The 23,418-nt window shown below is 47.9% G+C and overlaps 1 protein-coding gene and 1 long non-coding RNA gene across 2 annotated transcripts in view; one reads left to right on the top strand and one right to left on the bottom strand.

Annotated features, from left to right (window-relative positions):
- PEBP1 (phosphatidylethanolamine binding protein 1) overlaps positions 1-1,107 on the bottom strand; it is a 7,777-nt gene extending 6,670 nt beyond the window's left edge. Inside the window, exon 1 of the mRNA XM_055235598.2 lies at positions 614-1,107. Within this exon, the coding sequence (XP_055091573.1) occupies positions 614-748 (135 nt within the window). The 5' untranslated portion in view covers positions 749-1,107. The remainder of the gene's footprint in view (positions 1-613) is intronic.
- LOC129459205 (uncharacterized) lies at positions 984-23,418 on the top strand. The gene is made up of 4 exons (XR_008649947.2): positions 984-1,101; positions 11,202-11,391; positions 19,922-19,993; positions 22,929-23,418. It is a non-coding gene; the product is annotated as an uncharacterized lncRNA (long non-coding RNA).

The following is a 23,418-nucleotide window of genomic DNA, read 5'->3' as shown; positions in this document are numbered from 1 at the left end:
AACTAGCAGTGGCGTCTGCAAATTCTTCACTTTCGGCAGCCCCAGCCGTGGGCGTTGAGGTCAAACAGCAAAACTAAACCTTTGCCCTCCAGCGTTCCGGCTGCACGCTCCTGACCGATTTAACAAAGGAGAAATCGGCCGGCGCGCTCATCGCCAGTTACATAATGCGTCACAGGCTCTCGCGTGGGGCTTCAGCCCTCCAAAACCAGGCCTAAAATGCTGAGGCCCTAAGGGAAGCTCTGGGGGCGTCCGGGCGGCCACAGCCTACTCCGTCCCAGCGACGTCCCTCTCCAGCGCCCTGCCCTGTGGGGGGAGAGGGGGATCCGGCCTGTTTCCGGACCTAGGTGCCTCTTGGGCCTGAAGCCCGGGAAAAGTGAATGAATTTCTGCCGCAGGCCGAACCTGCCCGGCCACGCCACAGGCCGGGTTCCCGGTGCTCGGGGTGGCCCCCAGGCATGGGACATGGACCCGGGAACCTCTGGCCTGGGGGGCCTCGACACACGCAGGCTGAACCTCCCCACCGCCCCTGGCCCTGTCTCGGCTGGGTCCCACCCAGGCGGCTGGCACAGGCCTCCGCGCCGGGCGGCTGGCTGCACGCCCGCGGTCCGCTGTACCTGGGTGGGCGTCAGCACTTTGCCCAGCTCGTCCACCGCCGCCCCGGCATAGGTGACATGCAGCGGGTGCTGCGGCTGCTCGTCCACTTCTTGCAGGCTCAAGGGCCCGGACCACTTGCTGAGGTCCACCGGCATGGCGAGGCCAAGCAGAGCGTGCAGCCGGGAGTGCTGCGGTAGGCCAGGCGCGGGCGGCAGCGGCGACACGGAGAGCTCAGCACACTGGCCCGGGAAGACGCTGACCCAGCGACCACGCGAGAACAGGCGCCTCAGCCACCGCCCAGCCCCGCGCACCGCCCCACGCCACGCCCGCCGCTCCCTGGCCTCTGATTGGCCGAAGCTGGCAGAGCAGGGCCGCTCGCTCTCCTGGGTCCATGCAACCTGCTCCGGGTGGCAGCCGAGTTCTCGGGAACCGCGGCTCGGCCTGCAAGGCTGTTGTTTCAAGAAATGAAAATGAAGGGCGCCCTGGAATAGGTTCGCCTAAGAGAGAGGTTCGTGTCTTAGAAAGTGTCGCTGGGAAAAAAAAAATGCAAATGAATTCGCCTTGGTTGCGTTTTGGTTTTCTTAATTTTTTGCATGATTCTTTGCTCCACTTTCCAAATTCAGCAACATGGCCTGGCGCGGTGGCTCATGCCTGTATTGCCAGCACTTTGGGAGGATCGCTTGAGCCCAGGAGTTTGAGACCATCCAGGACAACGTAGCAAGACCCCGTCTTTACAGAAAACTTAAAAAAAAAAAAAAAAAAAGCCAGACATAGTGATGCATGCTTGTAGTCCTAGCTACTCGGGAGGCTGGGGCAGGAGGATAACTTTTTTTTTTTGAGACGGAGTCTTGCTCTGTTGCCCAGGCTGGAGTGCGGTGGCATGATCTCGGCTCACTGCAAGTTCCACCTCCCGGGTTCACGCCATTCTCCTGCTTCAGCCTCCCGAATAGCTGGGACTACAGGCGCCCGCCACCACTCCCGGCTAATTTTTTGTATTTTTAGTAGAGACGGGGTTTCACCGTGTTAGCCACGATGATCTCGATCTCCTGACCTCGGCCTCTCAAAGTGCTCGGATTACAGGCGTGAGTCACCACGCCCGGCCGATCACTTCTTGAATCTAGGAGTTCGAGGCCGCGGTGAGCTACGATCTTGCCACTGCACTCCTGTCTGCGCTTCAGAGCGAGACCACATCTCACACACACACACACACACACACACACAGCAAATTCAGAAACAGTAAGGCCTTGCTTTTCTCCTGCACTTTAAAACGAGCCAGATTCTCTGTATTTTCGCACGTGATCACTTGTCATCGTAATTGCCTGGTGAGAGCACCTGAGTGAACTTTTGAGCATTTAAATATATGGGGAAATGTATTTGTCCGTTTTCTCCACACACAAAATTCGTCCTCACAAAATTCCTGAGAAATGTTTGGGTTTTGTTTTTTTGTTTGTTTTTTGAAAAACAATTTTAAACCATATTTATTCATACCAAAACTGCTCTTACTGTGACCACCAGCTGCTTGCTTTTTGCAGAATATGATAAGCACTGTTTTTTTTTTTTTTTTTTTTTTTTGAGACGGAGTCTCGCTGTGTCGCCCAGGCTGGAGTGCAGTGGCGTGATCTCAGTTCACGGCAACCTCCGCCTCCCAGGTTCAAGCAATTCTCCTGTCTCAGCCTCCTGAGTAGCTGGGATTACAGGCACGCGGCACCGTGCCCAGCTAATTTTTGTATTTTTAGTAGAGACAGAGTTTCACCATGTTGGCCAGGCTGGTCTCGAACTCCTGACCTCGTGATTCGCCTGCCTCAGCCTCCCAAACTGCTGGGATTACAGGCGTAAGCCACCGCGCCCAGCCAATAAGCACTATTTAATAGTTCTTATCTGTTTTGACTCTTGACATTGATAATTCCTCCCATGGAATAAAAAGTTGTCTCTTGATTTATATACTTACTAGGAAATAATACGAGTTCATTGTAGAAAATCAAAGAAAAAAACACAAAGAAGTAGAAATCCCCTTCTATCCCACTACTTTGATACAACGTCAGTAATCATTTAGAGTATATCTTTCCTATTTAAAAATAATATGAGTATAGATGATTTTGTTGTTTACTCACCAAAAGATTGCATTATATCCTACCATTATAAAATAGCCATGTCAAAAATAGGTCGTCAGGCCAGGTGGGGTTGCTGAGGCCTCTAATCCTAGCACTTTGGGAGGCTGAGGCAGGAGGATCACTTGAGTCCAGGAGTTCGAGACCAGCCGGGACAACATGGTGAAACCCCATCTCTACAACAAAATACAAAAATTAGCCCGGTATGGAGGGATGTGCCGGTAGTCACAGCTACTACCAAGGCTGAGGCAGGAGGATCACTTGAGCCTGGGAGTTTGAGGCTGCAGTGAGCCGTGATTGTGCCACTGCACTCCAGCCTGGGCGACAGAGTGAGACCCTATCTCTACAAAAATAAAACAAAATAAAAAAAAGTCTTCAACATTTTAATGACTTATTCTTCTCTAGATGTACCATCATTTATTCAACCATCATTTATTCAACAAGCGTCTTGGTGTACTCTGTTTTGTTCATTGTTTTCCTTTTACAAATATCACTGAAATGAATTTCCTTATACATATATCTTTAAAAACTTGAAAGACTGTTTTTGGAAAATTTTATTACATGGGAACTTTTATTAATTAGGTCAAAAAATACACACTCTATTTTTTGTTTGTTTTGAGACAGTCTTGCTCTGTCACCCAGGCTGGGATGCAGTGGCACAACATGGTGAAACCCTGTCTCTACTAAAAATATAAAAATTAGCCAGGCATGGCCAGGAGCGGTGGCTCATGTCTGTAATCCCAGCACTTTGGGAGGCCAAGGCGGGCGGATCACGAGGTCAGGAGATCGAGACCATCCTGGCTAACATGGTGAAACCCCGTCTCCACTAAAAAAATACAAAAAAATCAGCCGGGTGTGATGGCGGGCGCCTGTGGTCCCAGCTACCACTCGGGAGGCTGAGGCAGAAGAATGGCGTGAACCTGGGAGGCCGAGCTTGCAGTGAGCCGAGATCGTGCCACTGCACTCCAGCCTGGGCGACAGCAAGACTCTGTCTCAAAAATAAAATAAAATAAAATTAGCCAGGCGTGATGGGCACACACCTGTAATCCCAGCTACTAGGAAGGCTGAGGCAGGAGAATTGCTTGAACCTGGGAGGCGGAGGCTGCAGTGAGCCGAGATCTCACCACCGCACTCCAGCCTGGGTGACAGAGGGAGACTGTCTCAAAAAAAAAAAAAAAAAGGAAAAAAGAAAGAAGGCCAGGAGCGGTGGCTCATGCCTGTAATCCCAGCACTTTGGGAGGCCAAGGCGGGCAGATCACGAGGTCAGAAGATCGAGACCATCCTGGCTAACACGGTGAAACCCCGTCTCTACTAAAAAATACAAAGAAAAAATTAGCCAGATGTGGTGGTGGGCGCCTGTAGTCCCAGCTACTCGGAGAGGCTGAGGCAGGAGAATGGCGTGAACCCGGGAGGCGGAGCTTGCAGTGAGCCGAGATCGCGCCACTGCACTCCAGCTTGGGAGACAGAGCGAGACTCCGTCTCAAAAAAAAAAAAAAAAAAAAATTAGCCGGGTGTAGTGGCGGGCGCCTGTAACCCCAGCTACTCGGGAGGCTGAGGCAGGAGAATCACTTGGACCTGGGAGGCGGAGGTTTCAGTGAGCCGAGATCGCACCACTGCACTCCAGCCCGAGTGACAGACCGAGACTCCGTCTCAAAAATAAAATAAAATAAAATTAGCCAGGTGTGAATGGCACACACCTGTAATCCCAGCTACTAGGAAAGCTGAGGCAGGAGAATTGCTTGAACCTGGGAGGCGGAGGTTGTAGTGAGCCCGAGATTCTACCACTGCACTCCAGCCTGGACGACAGAGTGAGATTCCGTCTCAAAAAAAAAAAAAAAGAAAGAAAGAAAGAAAAAAGAGGCATATTCTCTGAAGGCTGCTACCTGGAGGCTTTTTTTTTTCGGGGGGTGGGTACTCCACAACCCCTTATCATAAGCCAGACATTCCTTTCTATTGATAATAACTTTTAACCAATTATGAATCAGAACATTTTAAAATCTACCTATAACCTGAAAGCCCTCCCACTTCAAGTTATCCTACCTTTCTAAACCAAGGTTTTGTTTTTTTGTTTTGTTTTGTTTTGTTTTGTTTTTGAGACAGGATCTCACTCTGTCACCCAGGCTGGAGTGCAGTGGTGCAATCACAGCTCACTGCAGCCTCAACTTCCCGGGCTCCAGCGGGCCTCCCACCTCCCACAGGTGTGTGCCACCACGCCTGGCTACGTTTTGTATTTTTAGTAGAGACAGGGTTTTGCCACGTTGCCCAGGCTGGTCTCAAACTCCTGAGCACAAGTGATCCACTGGCCTTAGCCTCCCAAAGTGCTAGGATTACAGATGTGAGCCACCACAGCTGGCCCCAATATATATCTTAAATGTATTTAATTGCTGTCTCATGTCTCCCTGAAATGTATAAAACCCAGCTGTGTCCAACCACCTTGGGCACATGTTCCCTGGGTCTCCTGAGGGCTGGGTCGTAGGCCATGGTCACTCATATTTGACTCAGAATGAATCTCTTCAAATGTGTTACAAAGTTTGACTCTTTTCATTGATGCTATTTATTCTGCTGTCCGCTTCTATTTCTGCCATGTGTGCCTCTTCTAGGCCAGGAGCTTGGGCAGGTGCTGGTTGAGGGTAGACTCAAATGAACCAGCCTGGAAAACCACGAGTTGTTTTTGTTTGTTGAGTGAGGACCAGGAAATTCACTGATGTGGTTATTCAGTGGAATGGCTTCATGCCAGTTTCACTCATTGTGCTTCTGTAAGAGAAACTGTTTAATAAGGGAATTTGGGGCCAGGGGCGGTGGCTTATGCCTGTAATCCCAGCACTCTGGGAGGCCAAGGCGGGTGGTTCACCTGAGGTCAGGAGTTGGAGAACAGCCTGGCCAACATGGTGAAATCCCTGCCTCTGTGAAAAATACAAAAATTACCTGGGCGTGGTGGTGAGCACCTGTAATCCCAGCTACTCAGGAGGCTGAGGCAGGAGCATCGCTTGAACCCGGGAGGCGGAGGTTGCAGTGAGCCAAGATCGTGCCACTGCACTCCAGGCTGGGCAACACAGCAAGACTCTGTCTCAAAAAACAACAAAACAAAACAAAAATAATAATGAGGGAATTTTGGACGAAAACAAAGTTCTGTCCTTAGCTCGAGTTCAGAAACTGTTGTGGCCATGCCAGTGACTTGGAACTGCCACTCCAGGGGACCAAGGTGCTGGCTGCTGGCCAAGGCCAAGGATATGCACTGAGACACTGTTCTGAGAATTAACCATTAACAGGTCGCCGGGATTCCACTTGTCAGATTTTTCCTATTGAGACTTTTTTTTTTTTTTTCCTTTCTCTTTGAGAATTTCAAAGCATTTGAAAATACCCTCCATGGCCGGGCGCGGTGGCTCACACCTGTAATCCCAGCACTTTGGGAGCCTGAGGCTGGCAGATCACAAGGTCAGGAGATGGAGACCATCCTGGCTAACACGGTGAAACTCCGTTTTTACTAAAAATACAAACAAATTAGCCGGGCATGGTGGCGGGCGCCTGTAGTCCCAGCTACTCGAGAGGCTGAGGCAGGAGAATGGCTTGAACCCAGGAGGTGGAGCTTGCAGTGAACCGAGATCGCGCCACTGCACTCCAGCCTGGGTGACAGAGGGAGACTCTGTCTCAAAAAAAAAAAGAAAAGAAAAGAAAATACCCCTGTGTTCTCACTTAATCTCTGTCAGTCCTTGGTTGATGCAGACGACCACACATCCAAAAGGAAACCAGGTATGTCAAATCATGCGTAAACTCAGGGAAGCCTCATCGTGCAGACTTTAGCAATATTAAATTAGTGATCATTCAGGCCAGGCGCAGTGGCTCACGCCCGTAATCCCAGCACTTTGGGAGGCCCAAGGCGGGCAGATCGCTTGAGGCCCAAGGCGGGCAGATCGTTCAAGACCAGCCTGGCCAACATGGTGAAATTCTGTCTCCACTAAAAATACGGAAAGTAGCCAGGTGTGGTGGTGGGCACCTGTAATCTCAGCTGCTTGGGAGACTGAGGCAGGAGAATGGTGTGAACCCCGGAGGTGGAGGTTGCAGTGAGCTGAGATTGCGCCACTGCACTCCAGCCTGGGTGACAGAGTGAGACCCTCTCTCAAAAAAAAATAAAAGAATTAGTGATCATTCAAACCAGAATCATGACCATCTTTGTGAAGAATGGCTTGCTTTGTGTCTTAAACAAGACAGGCTGCAGAATACCTGCCATGCCCACATCCCCTAGGACATCCTCGGGGGCCCATCCACTGACACCCCTCTCACCTTCAGCCAATTCAAAGGCTTCTCAAACCACCTATGAAATGGCCTGACTCAACAGCATGACCTGCACCAACCAGATTTGACTATTTTTGTTTGTTTGTTTGTTTGTTTTGTTTTTTGAGATGGAGTTTCACTCTTGTTGCCCAGGCTGGAGTGCAATGGTGCAATCTCGGCGCACCACAACCTCCGCCTCCCTGGTTCAAGCGATTCTCCTGCCTTAGCCTCCCAAGCAGCTGGGATTACAGGCATGCACTAGCATGCCCAGCTAATTTTGTATTTTTAGTAGAGAAGAGCGTTCTCCGTGTTGGTCAGGCTGGTCTCGAACTCCCGACCTCAGGTCATCCATTCGCCTCGGCCTCCTAAAGTGCTGGGATTACAGGTGTGAGCCACTGCACCCGGCCACTTTTTTTTTTTTTTTAAATCACAGTTTATCCTTTTACCTGTTGATGGACTTTGGGCTGTTTCCAGTTTTTTACTATTATGAATAAACTCCTGTAAACATTCTAGTTTATCTTTTTGTGGATATATATCTTAATTTCTCTTGGGTAAATTTCCAGGATTAGGATTACTGGATTATATGGTGTTTAATTTTGTAAGAAACTGTCAAACATTTCTTCAAAGTGGGTGTACCTTTTTTTTTAAGCTTTATTTTTTCTTATTATACTTTAAGTTCTAGGGTACATGTGCACAACGTGCAGGTTTATTACATATGTATACATGTGTCATGTTGGTGTGCTGCACCCATTAACTCATCATTTACATTAGGTATTTCTCCTAATGCTATCCCTCCCCCGACCCCATGACAGGCCCCAGTGTGTGATGTTTCACACCCTGTGTCCAAGTGTTCTCATTGTTCAATTCCCACCTATGAGTGAGAACATAAGGTGTTTGGTTTTCTGTCCTTGCGATAGTTTGCTCAGAATGATGGTTTCCAGCTTGTCCTACAAAGGACATGAACTCATCCTTTTTATGGCTGCATAGTATTCCATGGTGTATATGTGCCACATTTTCTTAATCCAGTCTATCATTGATGGCCATTTGGGTTGGTTCCAAGTCTTTGCTATTGTGAATAGTGCTGCAATAAACATGCATGTGCATGTGTCTTTATAATGGCATTTATATCCTTATAATCCTTTGGGTATATACCCAGTAATGGGATCACTGGGTCAAATGGTATTTCTAGTTCTAGATCCTTGAGGAATCGCCACACTGACTTCCACAATGGTTGAACTAGTTTATACTTCCACCAACAGTGTAAAAGTGTTCCTATTTCTCCACATCCTCTCCAGCACCTGTTGTTTCCTGACTTTTTAATGATGGCCATTCTAACTGGTGTGTGATGGTATCTCATTGTGGTTTTGATTTGCATTTCTATGATGGCCAGTGATGATGAGCATTTTTTCATGTGGCTGCATAGATGTCTTCTGTTGAGAAGTGTCTGTTCATATCCTTTGCCCACTTTTTGATGAGGCTGTTTGATTTTTTTTGTAAATTTGTTTAAGTTCTTTGTAGATTCTGGATATTAGCCCTTTGTCAGATGGGTAGATTGCAAAAATTTTCTCCCATTCTGTAGGTTGCCTGTTCACTCTGATGGTAGTTTCTTTTGCTGTGCAGAAGCTCTTTAGTTTAATTAGATCCCATTTGTCTATTTTGGCTTTTGTTGCCATTGCTTTTGGTGTTTTAGACATGAAGTCCTTGCCCATGCCTATGTCCTGAATGGTATTGCCTAGGTTTTCTTCTAGGGTTTTTATGGTTTTAGGTCTAACATTTAAGTCTTTAATCCATCTTGAATTAATTTTTATATAAGGTTTAAGGAAGGGATCCAGTTTCAGCTTTCTACATATGGTTAGCCAGTTTTCCCAGCACCATTTATTAAATAGGGAATCCTTTCCCCGTTTCTTGTTTTTGATAGGTTTGTCAAAGATCAGATGGTTGTAGATGTGTGGTGTTATTTCTGAGGGCTCTGTTCTGTTCCATTGGTCTATATCTCTGTTTTGGTACCAGTACCATGCTGTTTTGGTTATTGTAGCCTTGTAGTATAGTTTGAAGTCAGGTAGCATGATGTCTCCAGCTTTGTTCTTTTTGCTTAGGATTGTCTTGGCAATGCAGGCTCTTTATTGGTTCCATATGAACTTTAAAGTAGTTTTTTCCAATTCTGTGAAGAAAGTCATTGGTAGCTTGATGGGGATGGCATTGTCAGATTCAACTTTTTAATCAGCACTGGTGCCTAAGGAGAAACAGCTGTTGTGAATGGTAGGCACTAATGCAGAATGGAGGTGATGCTTAGAGACTACAGAGGGGCCATCAAAAGCCTTGTAAGGCCAGGCATGGTGGCTTATACCTGTAATCCCAGCTCTTTGTAAGGCCAAGGTGGGAGGATCACTTGAGCTCTGGAGTTTGAGACCAGCCTGAGCAACACAGTGAGACCCTGTCTCCACACAAAATACAAAAAAAGTTAGCTGGGCCTAGTGTCATGGGCCTGTAGTCCCGGCCCCACAAGGCTCTTAATGGTCTCAAATTCCTGAGCTCAAGTGATCTCCTGCCTTGGCCTCTCAAAGTACTGGCATTGCAGGCATGAGCTACTGCACCTGGACAAACTGGTATTTTAAAAGAAGGTCGGGTGCAGTGGCTCACTTTGGGAGGCTGAGACGGGCGGATCACCCGAGGTCAGGAGTTTGAGACCAACCTGGCCATCATGGTGAAACCCTGTATTTACTAAAAATACAAAAATTAGCCGGGCGTGGTGGTGGGCGCCTGTAATCCCAGCTACTTTGGAGGCTGAGTCAGGAGAACTGCTTGAACCCGGGAGGCGAAGGTTGCAGTGAGCTGGTATCGCACCACTGCACTCCAGCCTGGGCAACAAGAGCGAGACTCAGTCTCAAAAAATAAAAAAAAAGAAGAAGAAGAAGAAAAGTAATTTGTTCATGTACTGAGATGCTGGTGGGTGAGTGGCTTCAGGAGTGTCTAGATCCAGGGACTTAACTAATAACTTAGGTATCTGTCTCCCTCCCGTGTTTCCACCTGTGGGGTGGTTTCGATTTCTTTTTTTTTTTTTTTTTTTTTGAGACAGAGTCTTGCTCTGTCGCCCAGGCTGGAGTACAGTGGTGCGATCTCGGCTCACTGCAGGCCCCGCCCCTTGGGGTTCACACCATTCTCTTGCCTCGGCCTCCCGAGTAGCTGAGACTACAGGTGCCTGCCACCGCACCCGGCTAATTTTTTGTATTTTTAGTAGAGACGGGGTTTCACTGTGTTAGCCAGGTTGGTCTCCATCTCCTGACCTCGTGATCCGCCAGCCTTGGCCTCCCAAAGTGCTGGGATTACAGGCGTGAGCCACCGCGCCTGGCCAGGTGGTTTCAATTTCAGGTAGACTGCCCCTTCACACTTCCAGATAACCATTCTGGTAGGCAGTTTCTAAGATGGACCCAGTGAACCCCACGTCCTGCTATTCATGGCCCCGTGTGCTCCCCTCCCCTTGAGTAACTTGCGTCTAATCAATAACATAACATGTAAACGGGATGTCACTTCTGATTAAGTTATGTAAGGCTGGGTCAGGTGCAGTAGTTCACGCCTATAATCCTAGCACTTTGGGAGGCCGAGGCAGGAGGATTGCTTAAGCCCAGGAGCTCAAGACCAGCCTGGGCAACATGGTAAGACCCCCATCTCCCCCCATAATTTAAAAATTAGCCAGATGTGGTGGCACACCTGTAGTCCCAACTACTCAGGAGGCTGAGGCTGGAGGATAGCTTGAGCCTAAGAGTTCAGGGCTGCAGTGAACCATCATCATGCCTGGGCGACAGAGCAAGACCCTATTGCAAACAACACATGACGTGCGGACAGGATGTCACTTCCGATTCCGTTGTATAAGGCTGTGGAGGGCCAGGAGCTGTGGCTCACGCCTGTAATCCCAGCACTTTGGGAGGCCGAGGCAGGCAGATCACGAGGTCAGGAGATGGAGACCATCCTGGCTAACACGGTGAAACCCCGTCTCTACTAAAAATACAAAAAATTAGCCGGTGTGGTAGCAGGCGCTTGTAGTCCCAGCTACTCGGGAGGCTGAGGCAGGAGAATGGCGTGAACCCGGGAGGCGGAGCTTGCAGTGAGCCAAGATCGCGCCACTGCACTCCAGCCTGGGCGACAGAGCGAGACTCCGTCTCAAAAATAAATAAATAAATAAGGCTGTGGCTTCCGTCTTGCTAGCACGCGCTCTCCATTACTTTCTCAGCTTGCAGGCCTCTGGGAAGCAAGCCATCGTGTGGCAGAGGCCCATGTGGCAAGGCACCAAGGGCGGCTTCTGGCCAACAGCCAGCGAGGACCTGAGGCCGTAGCCCGACACCCCTCCAGGACCTGAATTTTGCCAACAACCAGTGAGTGACCTTGGAAGTGGATCCTTCCGCCGAAAGCCCGGCTTTCAGGTGAGTGGGGAGTACGGGTCCTGGCTGAAACCCTAGGTGAGATTCTTCAAGCCTGCCTGACTGTGGGCAATGATGAAGGCTTTCCCTGGCCGGCCCTGGGGAAAGCTGCCCTCCCCACACCACACTGGGTGCCCAGCCTGTGCACTGCAGTGTCTGAAGGGAACTGGAGTCAGAGATTCTAGTGGCCCTGGCCGGCCATGCTCTTGAACACATTTGCATCCCTAGCCAGGCAGCACCTTTAATCCTAGGTCTCTTTATCTGGGGCCGTGGGCAGAGGTCTTCTATGGGGCTTCTGCCAAGGCCTCCTTCTAGGGATGGGAGGGGGAAACCTTGAACCCACTGTTTCCTACTCTGATTTCATACCTAGTACTTTTCCACTCTTAGCCCTTATACCATCACAGTCAAGTGATAAAGCCTTACCTCTTTCATTTTTGGCTTATTGCTTTCTTTTTTATTTTTATTTTTTTATTTTTTGAGACAGGGCCTCACTTTGTCACCCAGGCTGGAGTGCAGTGGTGCAATCATGGTTCACTGCAGCCTCAACCATGTGGGCTCAAGTGATCCTCCCACCTCGACCTCTTGAGTAGCTAGGACTACAGGTGTGCACCACCATGCCCTGCTAATTTTTTTTTTTTTTTTTTTTTTTTTGGAGAGACAGAGTCTCACTATGTTGTTGAGGCGGGTCTCAAACTCCTGGGCTCAAGTGATCCTCCTGCCTTGGCCTCTCAAAGCGCTTGGATTACAGGTGTGAGCCCAGTGCATCTGGCTGATGGCTTATTGCTTAATTGGCTACTTGGACACCTGACACCTCAGCTTGCCCTCCCAGCTTGACTAAGGTTTTGACAATGAGACCCGAGACCTGGCTGACAGCTTATTGAAACCTTGTGAGACCCTGGGTCAGCAGAAGACCCAGCTCTGGTATCCCCGAACCCCTGATCTATAGAAATTATAAGATAATAAAGGCCGGGTGTGGTGGCTCACACCTGTAATCCCAGCACTTTGAGAGGCCGAGGCAGGCAGATCACCTGTGGTCGGGAGTTCCAGACCAGCCTGACCAACATGGAGAAATCCCATCTCTACTAAAAATACAAAATTACAGCTGGGTGTGGTGGCTCACCCCTGTAATCCCAGCATTTTGGGAGGCCGAGGCGGGCGGATCACAAAGTCAGGAGATCAAGACCATCCTGGCCAACATAATGAAACCCTGTCTCTACTAAAAATACAAAAAAAAAAAAAAAGCTGAGCGTTGTGGCAGGTGCCTGTAATCCCAGCTACTCGGGAGGCTGAGGCAGGAGAATTACTTAAACCCGGGAGGCAGAGGTTGCAGTGAGCTGAGATCTTGCCACGGTACTCCAGGCAGGGAGATAGAGCTAGACTCCCTGGGCGGCAGAGTGAGATTTTGTCTCAAAAAAAAAAAAAGAAATAAATAAATAAAAGAAAAAGAAATACAGGTAGGAAACGTAAAAGCAAAAGATGTCGTCTGCAAGTAGCAAATGAGTGATGCACAACCAATGCAGAGATCTTGTTAATCAGCCTAAGAGAGCAGCATCTAAGGAGCAGGTGAGTAAGCCCCTTGCATGTGTACACAGCTTATATTAATTATGTATGATACTGGCCACTTAATTAAAACAGACTCCATCTCTACTTATCAAAATGTTATGAGTTTCTGCAAGCTCCAGAATTTTCCGCAAGCTCCGGAAATTAAGAAACTATTCATTAAAACACATCAACCTGGAACTTATTTCTACTTCCCCAACTGTTTTGACTTAGTCATGTTTATCTGTAGTGAACGTTTGACCAAAAGTTCAAGGTAAGTAAACAAAGAGATTATATTAAAAAGGGTTGTCAAGCCAATTCCCTAGAGTTGGATCAAAGTTCTAGAAGGGCAAATGTCACATATACAGAAATATGACTGGGCACCATGGCTCAGACCTGTAATTCCAGCACATTGGGAGGCCAAGGCAGGTGGATCATCTGAGGGTAGGAATTTGAGACCAGCCTGGCCAACATGGTGAAACCCTGTCTCTGCTAAAAACACAAAAAAGCCTCGCATGGTGACACACACCTGGAATCCCAGCTACTCAGGAGGCTGAGGCAGGAGAATCGCTTGGACCTGGGAGGTGGAGGTTGCAGTGAGCCGAGATCATGCCACTGTACTCCAGCCTAGGCGACAGAGCAAGATTCCGTGACAAAAAAAAAAGAACAAAAAATTCAAAAATTGGCTGGTGGGGTGGTGGGTGCTTCTTGTTCCAGCTGCTCAAGAGGCTGAGGTGGGCCGGTCGTGGTGGCTCACGCCTGTAATCTCAGCACTTTGGAAGGCCCAGGTGGGTGGACTACCTGAGGTCGGGAGTTCGAGACCAGCCTGACCAACATGGAGAAACCCCATGTCTACTAATAATATAAAATTAGCTGGGCGTGGTGGCGCATGCCTGTAATCCCAGCTGCTGGAGAGGCTGAGTCAGGAGAAATGCTTGAACCCGGGAGGTGGAGGTTGCGGTGAGCCCAGATCATGCCATTGCACTCCAGCCTGGGCAACAAGAGTGAAACTCTGTCTCAAACAAAACAAAACAAACAAAAATATATATATACACACATACATACATGCCTGGCAAAGTGGCTCACATCTTTAATCCCAGCACTTTGGGAGGCCAAGGTGGGCAGATTGCTTGAACCCAGGAGTTTGAGACCAGCTGAGCAACATGGCGAAACCCCATTTGTACAAAAAATGCAAAAATTAGCCAGGTGTGGTGGCCCTCACCTGTGGTCCCAGCTACTCCAGAGGCTGAGGTAGGAGGGTCACTTGAGCCTAGGAGGTGGCGGTTGCAGTAAGCCAAGATCACGCCACTGCACTCCAGCCTGGGTGACAGCGAGAGGCTCAAAAAACAACATGTAGTGTGTGACCTTATTTATGTCTTTAAATACATATATATGTTAGTGTGTCTATATAATGCATATGTACATAAATGCATATCTGGAAGAATAAAAAACAGTTAACTGTGGTTTTTTTTAAAATTTTTTATTTTTATTTATTTATTTATTTTTTTGAGACGGAGTCTCGCTCTGTTACCCAGGCTGGAGTGCAGTGGCGCAGTCTCGGCTCACTGCAAGCTCCGCCTCCCGGGTTCACGCCATTCTCCTGCCTCAGCCTCTCCGAGTAGCTGGGACTACAGGCGCCCGCCACCACGCCCGGCTAATTTTTTGTATTTTTAGTAGAGACGGGGTTTCACCGTGTTCTCGATCTCCTGACCTCGTGATCCGTCCGCCTCGGCCTCCCAAAGTGCTGGGATTACAGGCGTGAGCCACCGCGTCCGGCCTTAACTGTGGTATTTTTTAGAGATAAAAAATGTAGAAAGATTTTTTTTTTTTTTTTTTTTTTTTTGAGACGGAGTTTTGCTCTTGTTGCCCAGGCTGGAGTGCAATGGCGCGATCTCGGCTCACTGCAACCTCCACCTCCCGGGTTCAAGCGATTCTCCTGCCTCATCCTCTCGAATAGCTGGGATTGCAGGCATGCGCCACTACGCCTGGCTAATTTTGTGTTTTTAGTAGAGACAGGGTTTCTCCATGTTGGTCAGGGTGGTCTCAACTCCCAACCTCAGGTGATCCGCCCACCTCGGCATCCCAAAGTGCTGGGATTACAGGCGTGAGCCACTGCACCTGGCCTGCTGGGAGCTTTTTTGAGTAAGGTATGCAAAAGGAGAGAGCCCTGGTGACCAAAGCTGCTTGGGTTCCTGGGCCAGTCAAACTTCTGGTTGCCATCAAGAAACTAAGGATTGGCCAGGCATGGGGGTTCACGCCTGGGAGGCATAGGCAGGTGAATCGCTTGAGCCCAGGAGTTTGAGACCCACCAGGGCAACACAGTGACACCACATCTCTACAAAAAATACAAAAAATAGCTGGGCATAAGGGCATGCACCTGTAGTCCCAGGTACTCGGGAGGCTGAGGTGGGAGGATGGCTTGAGCCAGGGAGGTGCAGGCTGCAGTAAGCCATGATCACACCACTCAATTCCAACCTGGGTGACAGAGTGAGACCCTGTCTCAAACAAACAAAGACTTTATCTAAGAACTGTTCATCCTGAAGTAATTTAGTGTGCTGCCTCCTCCAGAGACTTCCTCTTTAAAAAAATAAAACTAGGCCAGGCATGGTGGCTCACACCTGTAATCCCAGCACTTTGGGAAGCCAAGGCAGGTGGACCGTTTGGGGTCAGGAGTTTGGGACCAGCCTGAGCAACATGGGAAAAATCCATCTCTACCAAAAATACAAAAATAAGCTGGGCATGTTGGAGGGCGCCTGTAATCCCAGCTAGTCAGGAGGCTGAGGCAGGAGGATTGCTTGAAACTGGGAGGCGGATGTTGCAATGAACTGAGGTCACACCACTGGACTCTAGCCTGGGCGACAGAGCAAGACCCTGTCTGAAAAAAATAAATAATAAATAATTAAAAATAAAAATTAAATTAAATTAAAATTAAAACAAATCCAGGAAGCACAATGTTTAGCCAAAAGAATAAATCTATCGCTGCAGAATTTTGAACAGAAATAGGCCAGCAACAAAAATTATTTGCGGCCGAGCGTGGCGATTCATGCCTGTAATCCCAGCAGTTTGGGAGGCCGAGGCAGGTGGATCACAAGGTCAGGAGTTTGAGACCAGCCTGGCCAATATGGTGAAACCCCATCTCTACTAAAAATATAAAAATTAGCCGGGCGTGGTGGTGGGTGCCTGTAATCCCAGCTACTCAAGAGGCTGAGGCAGGAGAATCCCTGAATCCCAGGAGACAGAGGTTGCAGTGAGCCGAGATTGCGCCACTGCACTCCAGCCTGGTGACAGAGCTTTTGTCAAAATGGAGGTTTCACTATGTTGCCCAGGCTGTTCTCAAACTCCTGTCCTCAAACCATCCTCCCACCCCAGCCTCCCAAATTGCCAGGATCACAGGCATGAGCTAGCCAGACTTATTGTGGTTTTGATTTACGTTTCTCTGATGATTAATGATGTTGAGCATTTTTTCATGTTTGTTGGCTGCTAATATGTCAAGAAGTGTATTTATATTAATAATTACCAATTATTTATTATCTCCTCCCTGCTGGCAACTTTTACTGAGTGCCGTAAACTGAAGCTCAGAGAAGGGAAAAATATCTCTTCCTAAAGACAGAGAAACGTAAACAAACCTGACCAATAGGAGGACCAAAACCTCTGCACAGCCTCCCTCTCGGAGGAATTAACAAAAATGTAGGTAGCTGTTGGAACAAAGAAACAGTAGTCCAGAGCCATTTTGTGTGTGGGATAAAGGTCCTCTAATCTATCTAGTTCCCATAGATAGCACAGCACAGACACCAATGTTCCCGAAATTCATACACAAAAGTTCATTCTTTGAATTATCACAAGAAAATATTGCATTGTGCATACTGTGCTTTGTTGAATGGGTCAGGGAGCTATATGTGATACATTTTAGAAATATCAGGATTAGACAAGCGGATGAGCCCTGCCTTTGTCCATGAGCTGTGACCTTGAGCAAGCTGTTTAACAACTCTGGGACACTTTTCCTCCTCTGGAAGGTGAAGGCTATTGGTTGAACCAATAATCTGAAATTTTTGGAGTTCCATGAAGCTTGCACCAACTGTTATCTCTGAGATGACCTTGGTTGTGGAACCCAGATTCTGTTCAGGGCCGAGAGCGCCACCTGGTGATTCCAGTTTGTAAGTGAGTTTTTTTTTCTCCCACTTCCTGGGCCAGACCGACCCAGTTTAGAATTCCAGTTTAGACCAGCAGGATTGGCTTTTTTGTTTTGTTGGGGCCCAGAAATGGAGGCTTTCATACGCTGAACTGAAGAAGGATCTCCCTGATAATTCCCTCCCCTGCAAAAGCACAGGATGTTTATCTACCTAAAATCCAGACACCCCAATTAGAAACAATTGTTCTTTCTTTCTCTCCCTGTTATCTCTTTATCTATTGCAGAAAGGAAGACCCAGAAGGTAACCACACCTGAACAGATCCTTTCATAAGATAATGTCAGGCTCATTCACATTTCAAAGACGTCTATTTACAAGTTAATTTCTCTTCTAGTTCCCGACCCATTCATTTCCCTAGTAATCCTTTATTTCCCCCTGAATTCCTTTTTTCCCTCCAATAACCGGTTTTGCCAGGATGGAAGCCCCTGTCTTTCTGTAATCTCAAAATGATATTTAATGTTCCACATTCCCTTGAGGTGTGGGTAATTCCTCTGTGGTTTCCCCTCTTGTTCACATTATAAATCTAGATGCCTTTTCTCCAATTAATCTGCCTTTTGTTGAGTTGATCTTTCTTTCTTTTTATTTATTTATTTATTTATTTTTAATCTAAAGCTGGCATCTGGTTCCAGGCTTCTTTCCTCAAAAAATTTGTAACTAGAATTTCTTTTCTTTTTTTTTTTTTGAGATGGCGTCTAGATCTGTCACCCAGGCTGGAGTGCAGTAGCACAATATCCGCTCACTGCAACCTCGGTCTCCTGGGTTCAAGCGATTCTCCTGCCTCAGCCTCCCAAGTAGCTGGGAATACAGGCGTGTACCACCATGCCCAGCTAATTTTTATATTTTTGGTAGAGACGGGGTTTCACCATGTTGGCCAGGCTGGTCTCCTGACCTCAAGTGATCCGCCCACCTCGGCCTCACAAAGCGCTGTGATTACAGGCATGAGCCAACACGCCTGGACTGTAACTAGAATTCCTATACATCTCTGAAATGCATGCATATCAAAACTCATTGTGCAAACCCTGGCTGACATTAAGGAACCAAAATGTCTACAAATATAATCATGTATCATGACCTACACAGCTAATATGTTCCAAATTACCCTTAAGCTTTCGCTTTAAGGTCCATAAATACCTGGAAGGAAAATTCACCGCAGGGCACTCAGTCCTCTGGCGCTGAGGAGTCCCTCAGCACTTTTATGCTGTGTTCTTTCTAATATATTTTTTTTCTTTTTCAAACTTATACTGACATCAGTAAATTCTTTTTACTAACCTACGACCTGCGAGCCCACCACTTGCCAATGCCGGGCCCTGACATCTCATCCAGCAGAGACGGTCTCGCTCTATTGCCCAGCTAGAGGGCAGTGGTGCGATCATAGCTCACTGCAGCCTCGAATTCCTGGGCTCAAGTGATCCTCCCACCTCAGCCTCTGAATAGCTGGGACCACAAGCACGTGCCACCACACCCTGCTAATTTTTTAATTTATTGTAAAATGGGTTTAACCATGTTGCCTAGGCTTATCACAAAGTTCTTAATCTCCCCACCCCCCAACCCCAGTTTAAGAACAACTACTGGCCACACGTGGTGATTTATGCCTGTAAACCCAGCACTTTGGGAGGCTGAGGCGGGTAGATCACCTGAGGTCAGGAGTTTGAGACCAGCCTGGCCAACATGGTATAACCCTGTCTCTACTAAAAATACAAAAATTAGCCAGGCATGGTGGCACACACCTGTAATCTCAGCTACTCGGGAGGCTGAGGCAGGAGAATCACGTGAACCCAGGAGGCAGAGGTTTCAGTGAGCCGAGATCGTGTCATTGCACTCCAGCCTGGGAGATAGAGCGAGACTCCTCAAAAAAAAAAAAAAAAGAACCACTACTGTAGGGAATGCTATAACCCAGGGCAGCATTTTATAAACATGGACTTGAGGCTATGACTTTATCTGGAACGTTGTTTCACTTCCCTGAGCCTCAGCTTCCTCATCTGTAAAACGATAATATAACTGCCCATTGGGTTTGCTTTGCCTGTTGCCTAGACAGAGCGGATTTATTAAGACAGGCGAGGCCAGGCATAGTGGCTCACACCTGTAATCCCAGCACTTTGGGAGGCCGAGGTGGGTGGATCACCTGAGGTCAGGAGTTCAAGACCAGCCTGGCCAACATAGTGAAACCCCGTCTTTACTAAAAATACAAAAATTAGCTGGGCGTGGTGGCAGGCGCCTGTAATCCCAGCTACTCAGGAGGCTGAGGCAGGATAATCATTTGAACCAAGAAGGCGGAGGTTGCAGTGAGCCGAGATTGCGCCATTGCACTCCAGCCTGGGGGACAAGAGCGAGACTTTGTCTCAAAAAAAAAAAAAAAGAAAAAAGGAAAAAAAAAAAACAGGAATTGCAATGGAGAAAGAGTAATTCATGCGGAGCTGGCTGTGCGGGAGACCGGAGTTTTACTGTTACTGAAATTAGTCTCTCAGAGCATTCAGAGATCAGGGTTTTTAAAGATAACTTGGCAGGTGAGGGCTTGAGAAGTGGGGAGTGCTGATTGGTCAGGTTGGAGATGGAATCAGGGGATCGAAGTGAGTTTTTCTTGCTGTCTTCTGCTCCTGGGTGGGATGGCAGAGCTGGTTGAGCCAGATTACCTGTCTGGATGGTATCAGCCGATCCATCCATCAAGTGCAGGGTCTGAAAAATTTCCCAAGCTCTGATCTTAGGTTTTACAATAGTGATGTTATTTCCAGGAGTAATTTGGGGAGGTTCAAACTCTTGGAGTCAGAGGCTGCATGTCCCCTAAACTGTAATTTATTTTTTTTTTTTAGACAGAGGCTGCTGAGACCTCAACCCCAGCCAGTATCCAGGCTCTTGACACCATCCGGAGAAGGAATTCAAGAGTGAGTCAGAAAATGATGAAAGTACAAAGATTTATTGCAAAGTGAAAAATACACACTCAAGAAAGGGGAGTGCGGGCGGACTCAAGACAGCGTCCAATGGGACTTGGGGTTTTTTTTTTTTTTTAGACGGAGTCTCACTCTTTCACCCACGCCGGACTGCAGTGGCGCGCTCTCGGCTCACTGCAAGCTCCGCCTCCCGGGTTCACACCATTCTCCTGCCTCAGCCTCTCCGAGTAGCTGGGACTACAGGCGCCCGCCACCACGCCCGGCTAATTTTTTTGTATTTTTAGTAGAGACGGGGTTTCACCGTGGTCTCGATCTCCTGACCTCGTGATCCGCCTGCTTCGGCCTCCCAAAGTGCTGGGATTACAAGCGTGAGCCACCGCGCCCGGCCGGGACTTGGGGTTTCTACCTTTTGGGTTTCTTTTTTTTTTTTTTTTTTTTCTGATACGGAGTCTCTCACTGTCGCCCAGGCTGGAGTGCAGTGGCGCGATTTTGGCTCACTGCAATCTCCGCCTCCCGGGTTAAAACGATTCTCCTGCCTCAGCCTCCCAAGTAGCTGGGATTACAGGCAGGCACCACCACACCTGGCTAATTTTTGTGTTTTTAGTAGAGACGAGGTTTCACCATGTTGGCCAGGGTGGTCTCGAACTACTGACTTCAGGTGATCCACCCGCCTCAGCCTCCCAAAGTGCTAGGATTACAGGCATGAGCCATCGCGCCCGGCTCTTTTGGGTTTCTTTAACCAAGGAGTGGAATATTCATGAAGATTCTTGGGAAGAATCTGAGGTTTCTCAGAATTGTGGTGCTACCCATTTTTACACCAAATATGGGTGTTTCCGGAACTATCATGGCCCTGGTGTGTGTGGGATTTATTTATTATTTATTTATTTATTATTATTATTTTTTGAGACAGAGTCTCACTCTGTCACCCAGGCTGGAGTGCAGTGGCACAATCTCGGCTCATTGCAACCTCTGCCTCCCAGGTACAGGAGATTCTCCTGCCTCAGCCTCCCAAGTAGCTGGGATTACAGGCTCCCACCACCATGCCCGGCTAATTTTTGTATTTTTAGTAGAGATGGGGTTTCACCATATTGGCCAGGCTGTTCTCGAACTCTGGACCTCAGGTGATCTGCCTGCCTCAGCCTCCCAGAGTGCTGGGATTACAGGCATGAGCCACCATGCCCAATGGGTGTGGGATTTAGTATATTAATGAGTGTATAATGAGGTCCTTGGTGAAACCTACATCAAATCCAGCACCGTGTTGGGTCCAGTTGGTCTTAGCCAGCTTGGTCCACACCCTAGTTTTTTAGGGTCTTATTGGCCCCTTACTTCTGCAGCAAAAGTTTCCTTTTGCTAGTCATGTGAAACTGCCACCTGGAATTTTCTATTCTCTTGTGACCACCCTGTATTATTCCTGTCTCACTGGGACCCTAAGAAATTGGGAATTCCAACTACACATCCAAAATAGTTTGACTAAAACTGTTGAAAAAAGAAAAAAATAATGGCATAAAGTATTGCTTGACTAAATTCCAGCCAGGTGCATTGGCATACAAAAAGGCCACTCTAGGTCAGGCATGGTGGCTCATACCTGTAATCCCAGCATTTTGGGAGGCTGAGGTGGGAGGATCACTTGAGGTCAGGAGTTCCAGACCAGCCTGGCCAAAATGGTGAAACTCTGTCTCTACTAAAAATACAAAAATTAGCCAGACCTGGTGGCAGAAGCCTGTAATCCCAGCTACTCTGGAGGCTGAGGCATGAAAATTGCTTGAACCCAGGAGGTGGAGGTTGCACTGAGCCAAAATCATGCCACTGCATTCTAGCCTGGGTGACAGAGCAAGATTCCGTCTCAAAAAACAAAAGCAAAAATGAAAAACAAACAAAAAGCCCATTCTATCTTTTTTTTTGTTTTTTTGAGACAGGGTCTCGCTCTGTCACTCAGGCTGGAGTGCCATGGCACGATTTCTGCTCACTACAACCTCCATCTCCCAGGCTCAAGCACTCCTCCCACCTCAGCCTCCTGAGTAGCTGAGACCACAGGCGCACACCACCATGCCCGGCTAGTTTCTTTGTATTTTTGGTAGATATGGAGATTCACCATGTTGCCCAGGCTGGTGTCGAACTCCTGAGCTCAAGTGATCTGCCTGCCTCAGCCTCCCAAAGTGCTGGGATTACAGGCCTGAGCCACCGCGGCCGGCCAGAAAACCCACTGTAAATAAAGAGAGGTAGGCTTTTAAAAATGTCACTCTGTTCACAGTAAGGCAAGCAAGGGAAGCAAAATCAATTTCTTTCTAGAGGTGGAATGATGGGTAGGGACTTTAGGAAAGAAGTGCCTCAGGTTCTGAGTCACTTCATGGCTTCAATATTCATTGACTATCAATCAACAGATGAATGGATATACAAAAGGTGGTATCTCTGTTGCAGTAGGTAGTTAGTCAGATCTGAGCAGGGAAGGAGAGGCTCCTTCGCCCCATCAGGAGATGATCAGGCAGCTGTTAAACTGTCTCTCTAAAATAATCATTGGTTGCAGCCGATGCCAGGGAAAGACAGTCTCCCAGTAGATAGAAACACCAGAAACTGGTGATCAGCAGCTTCCCAGTAAGATCTCAGGAGTTGGGTGAGTGGGCTTAAGCATGTGCATGAAGAGGCAACATGGTGGAGTTTAACTGGTACATGACCTTCCTCTAGGAACACTCAACTGATAAGGGAAGAACACCTCAAGTGAGCACGCATATAGCTTCAGTAAACACACTCACATGCAGCCCCTCCCGAGTGCTGGCAGGCCATTGTACATGCAGACTGCCAACATATAAAACCCCAAGTCAAAGGTCAAACCATGCGCTTGAATCTCTCAAGCTCCCTACTGGCCCTCTTCCAAGTGTACTTTATTTCCTTGCATTCCTGTTCTAAAACTTTTTTTTTTTTTTTGAGACAGAGTTTTGCTCTTGTTGCCCAGGCTGGAGTGCAATGGCGTGATCTCAGCTCACAGCAACCTCCACCTCCCAGGTTCAAGCCATTCTCCTGCCTCAGCCTCCAGAGTAGCTGGGATTACAGGCATGCACCATCACGCCCAGCTAATTTTATATTTTTAGTAGAGACGGGGTTTCTCCGTGTTGGTCAGGCTGGTGTCCAACTCCGGACCTCAGGTGATCTGCCCACCTCCCAAAGTGCTGGAATTACAGGCATGAGCCACCATGCCCGGCTAAAACTTTTTAATAAACTTTCACCCCTGCTGTGAAACTTGCTTTGGTTTCTTACTCTGTCTTTATGCCCCTTGGTTGAATTCTCTCTTCTGAGGAGGCAAGGATTCAGGTTGCTGCAGACCCGTATGGATTCACTGCTACTAACATCACCATACAACGGAATATAATTTGGCCATAAAATAAAACGAAGTACTGATACAAGCTACAATGTAGATGAACCTT

Source organism: Symphalangus syndactylus, chromosome 13 (assembly GCF_028878055.3).
Source record: "Symphalangus syndactylus isolate Jambi chromosome 13, NHGRI_mSymSyn1-v2.1_pri, whole genome shotgun sequence".
NCBI classification, from domain to species: domain Eukaryota; kingdom Metazoa; phylum Chordata; class Mammalia; order Primates; family Hylobatidae; genus Symphalangus; species Symphalangus syndactylus.
The sequence above is the reverse complement of the archived record's forward strand: the minus strand, read 5'-3'. Positions and strand labels throughout refer to the sequence as shown.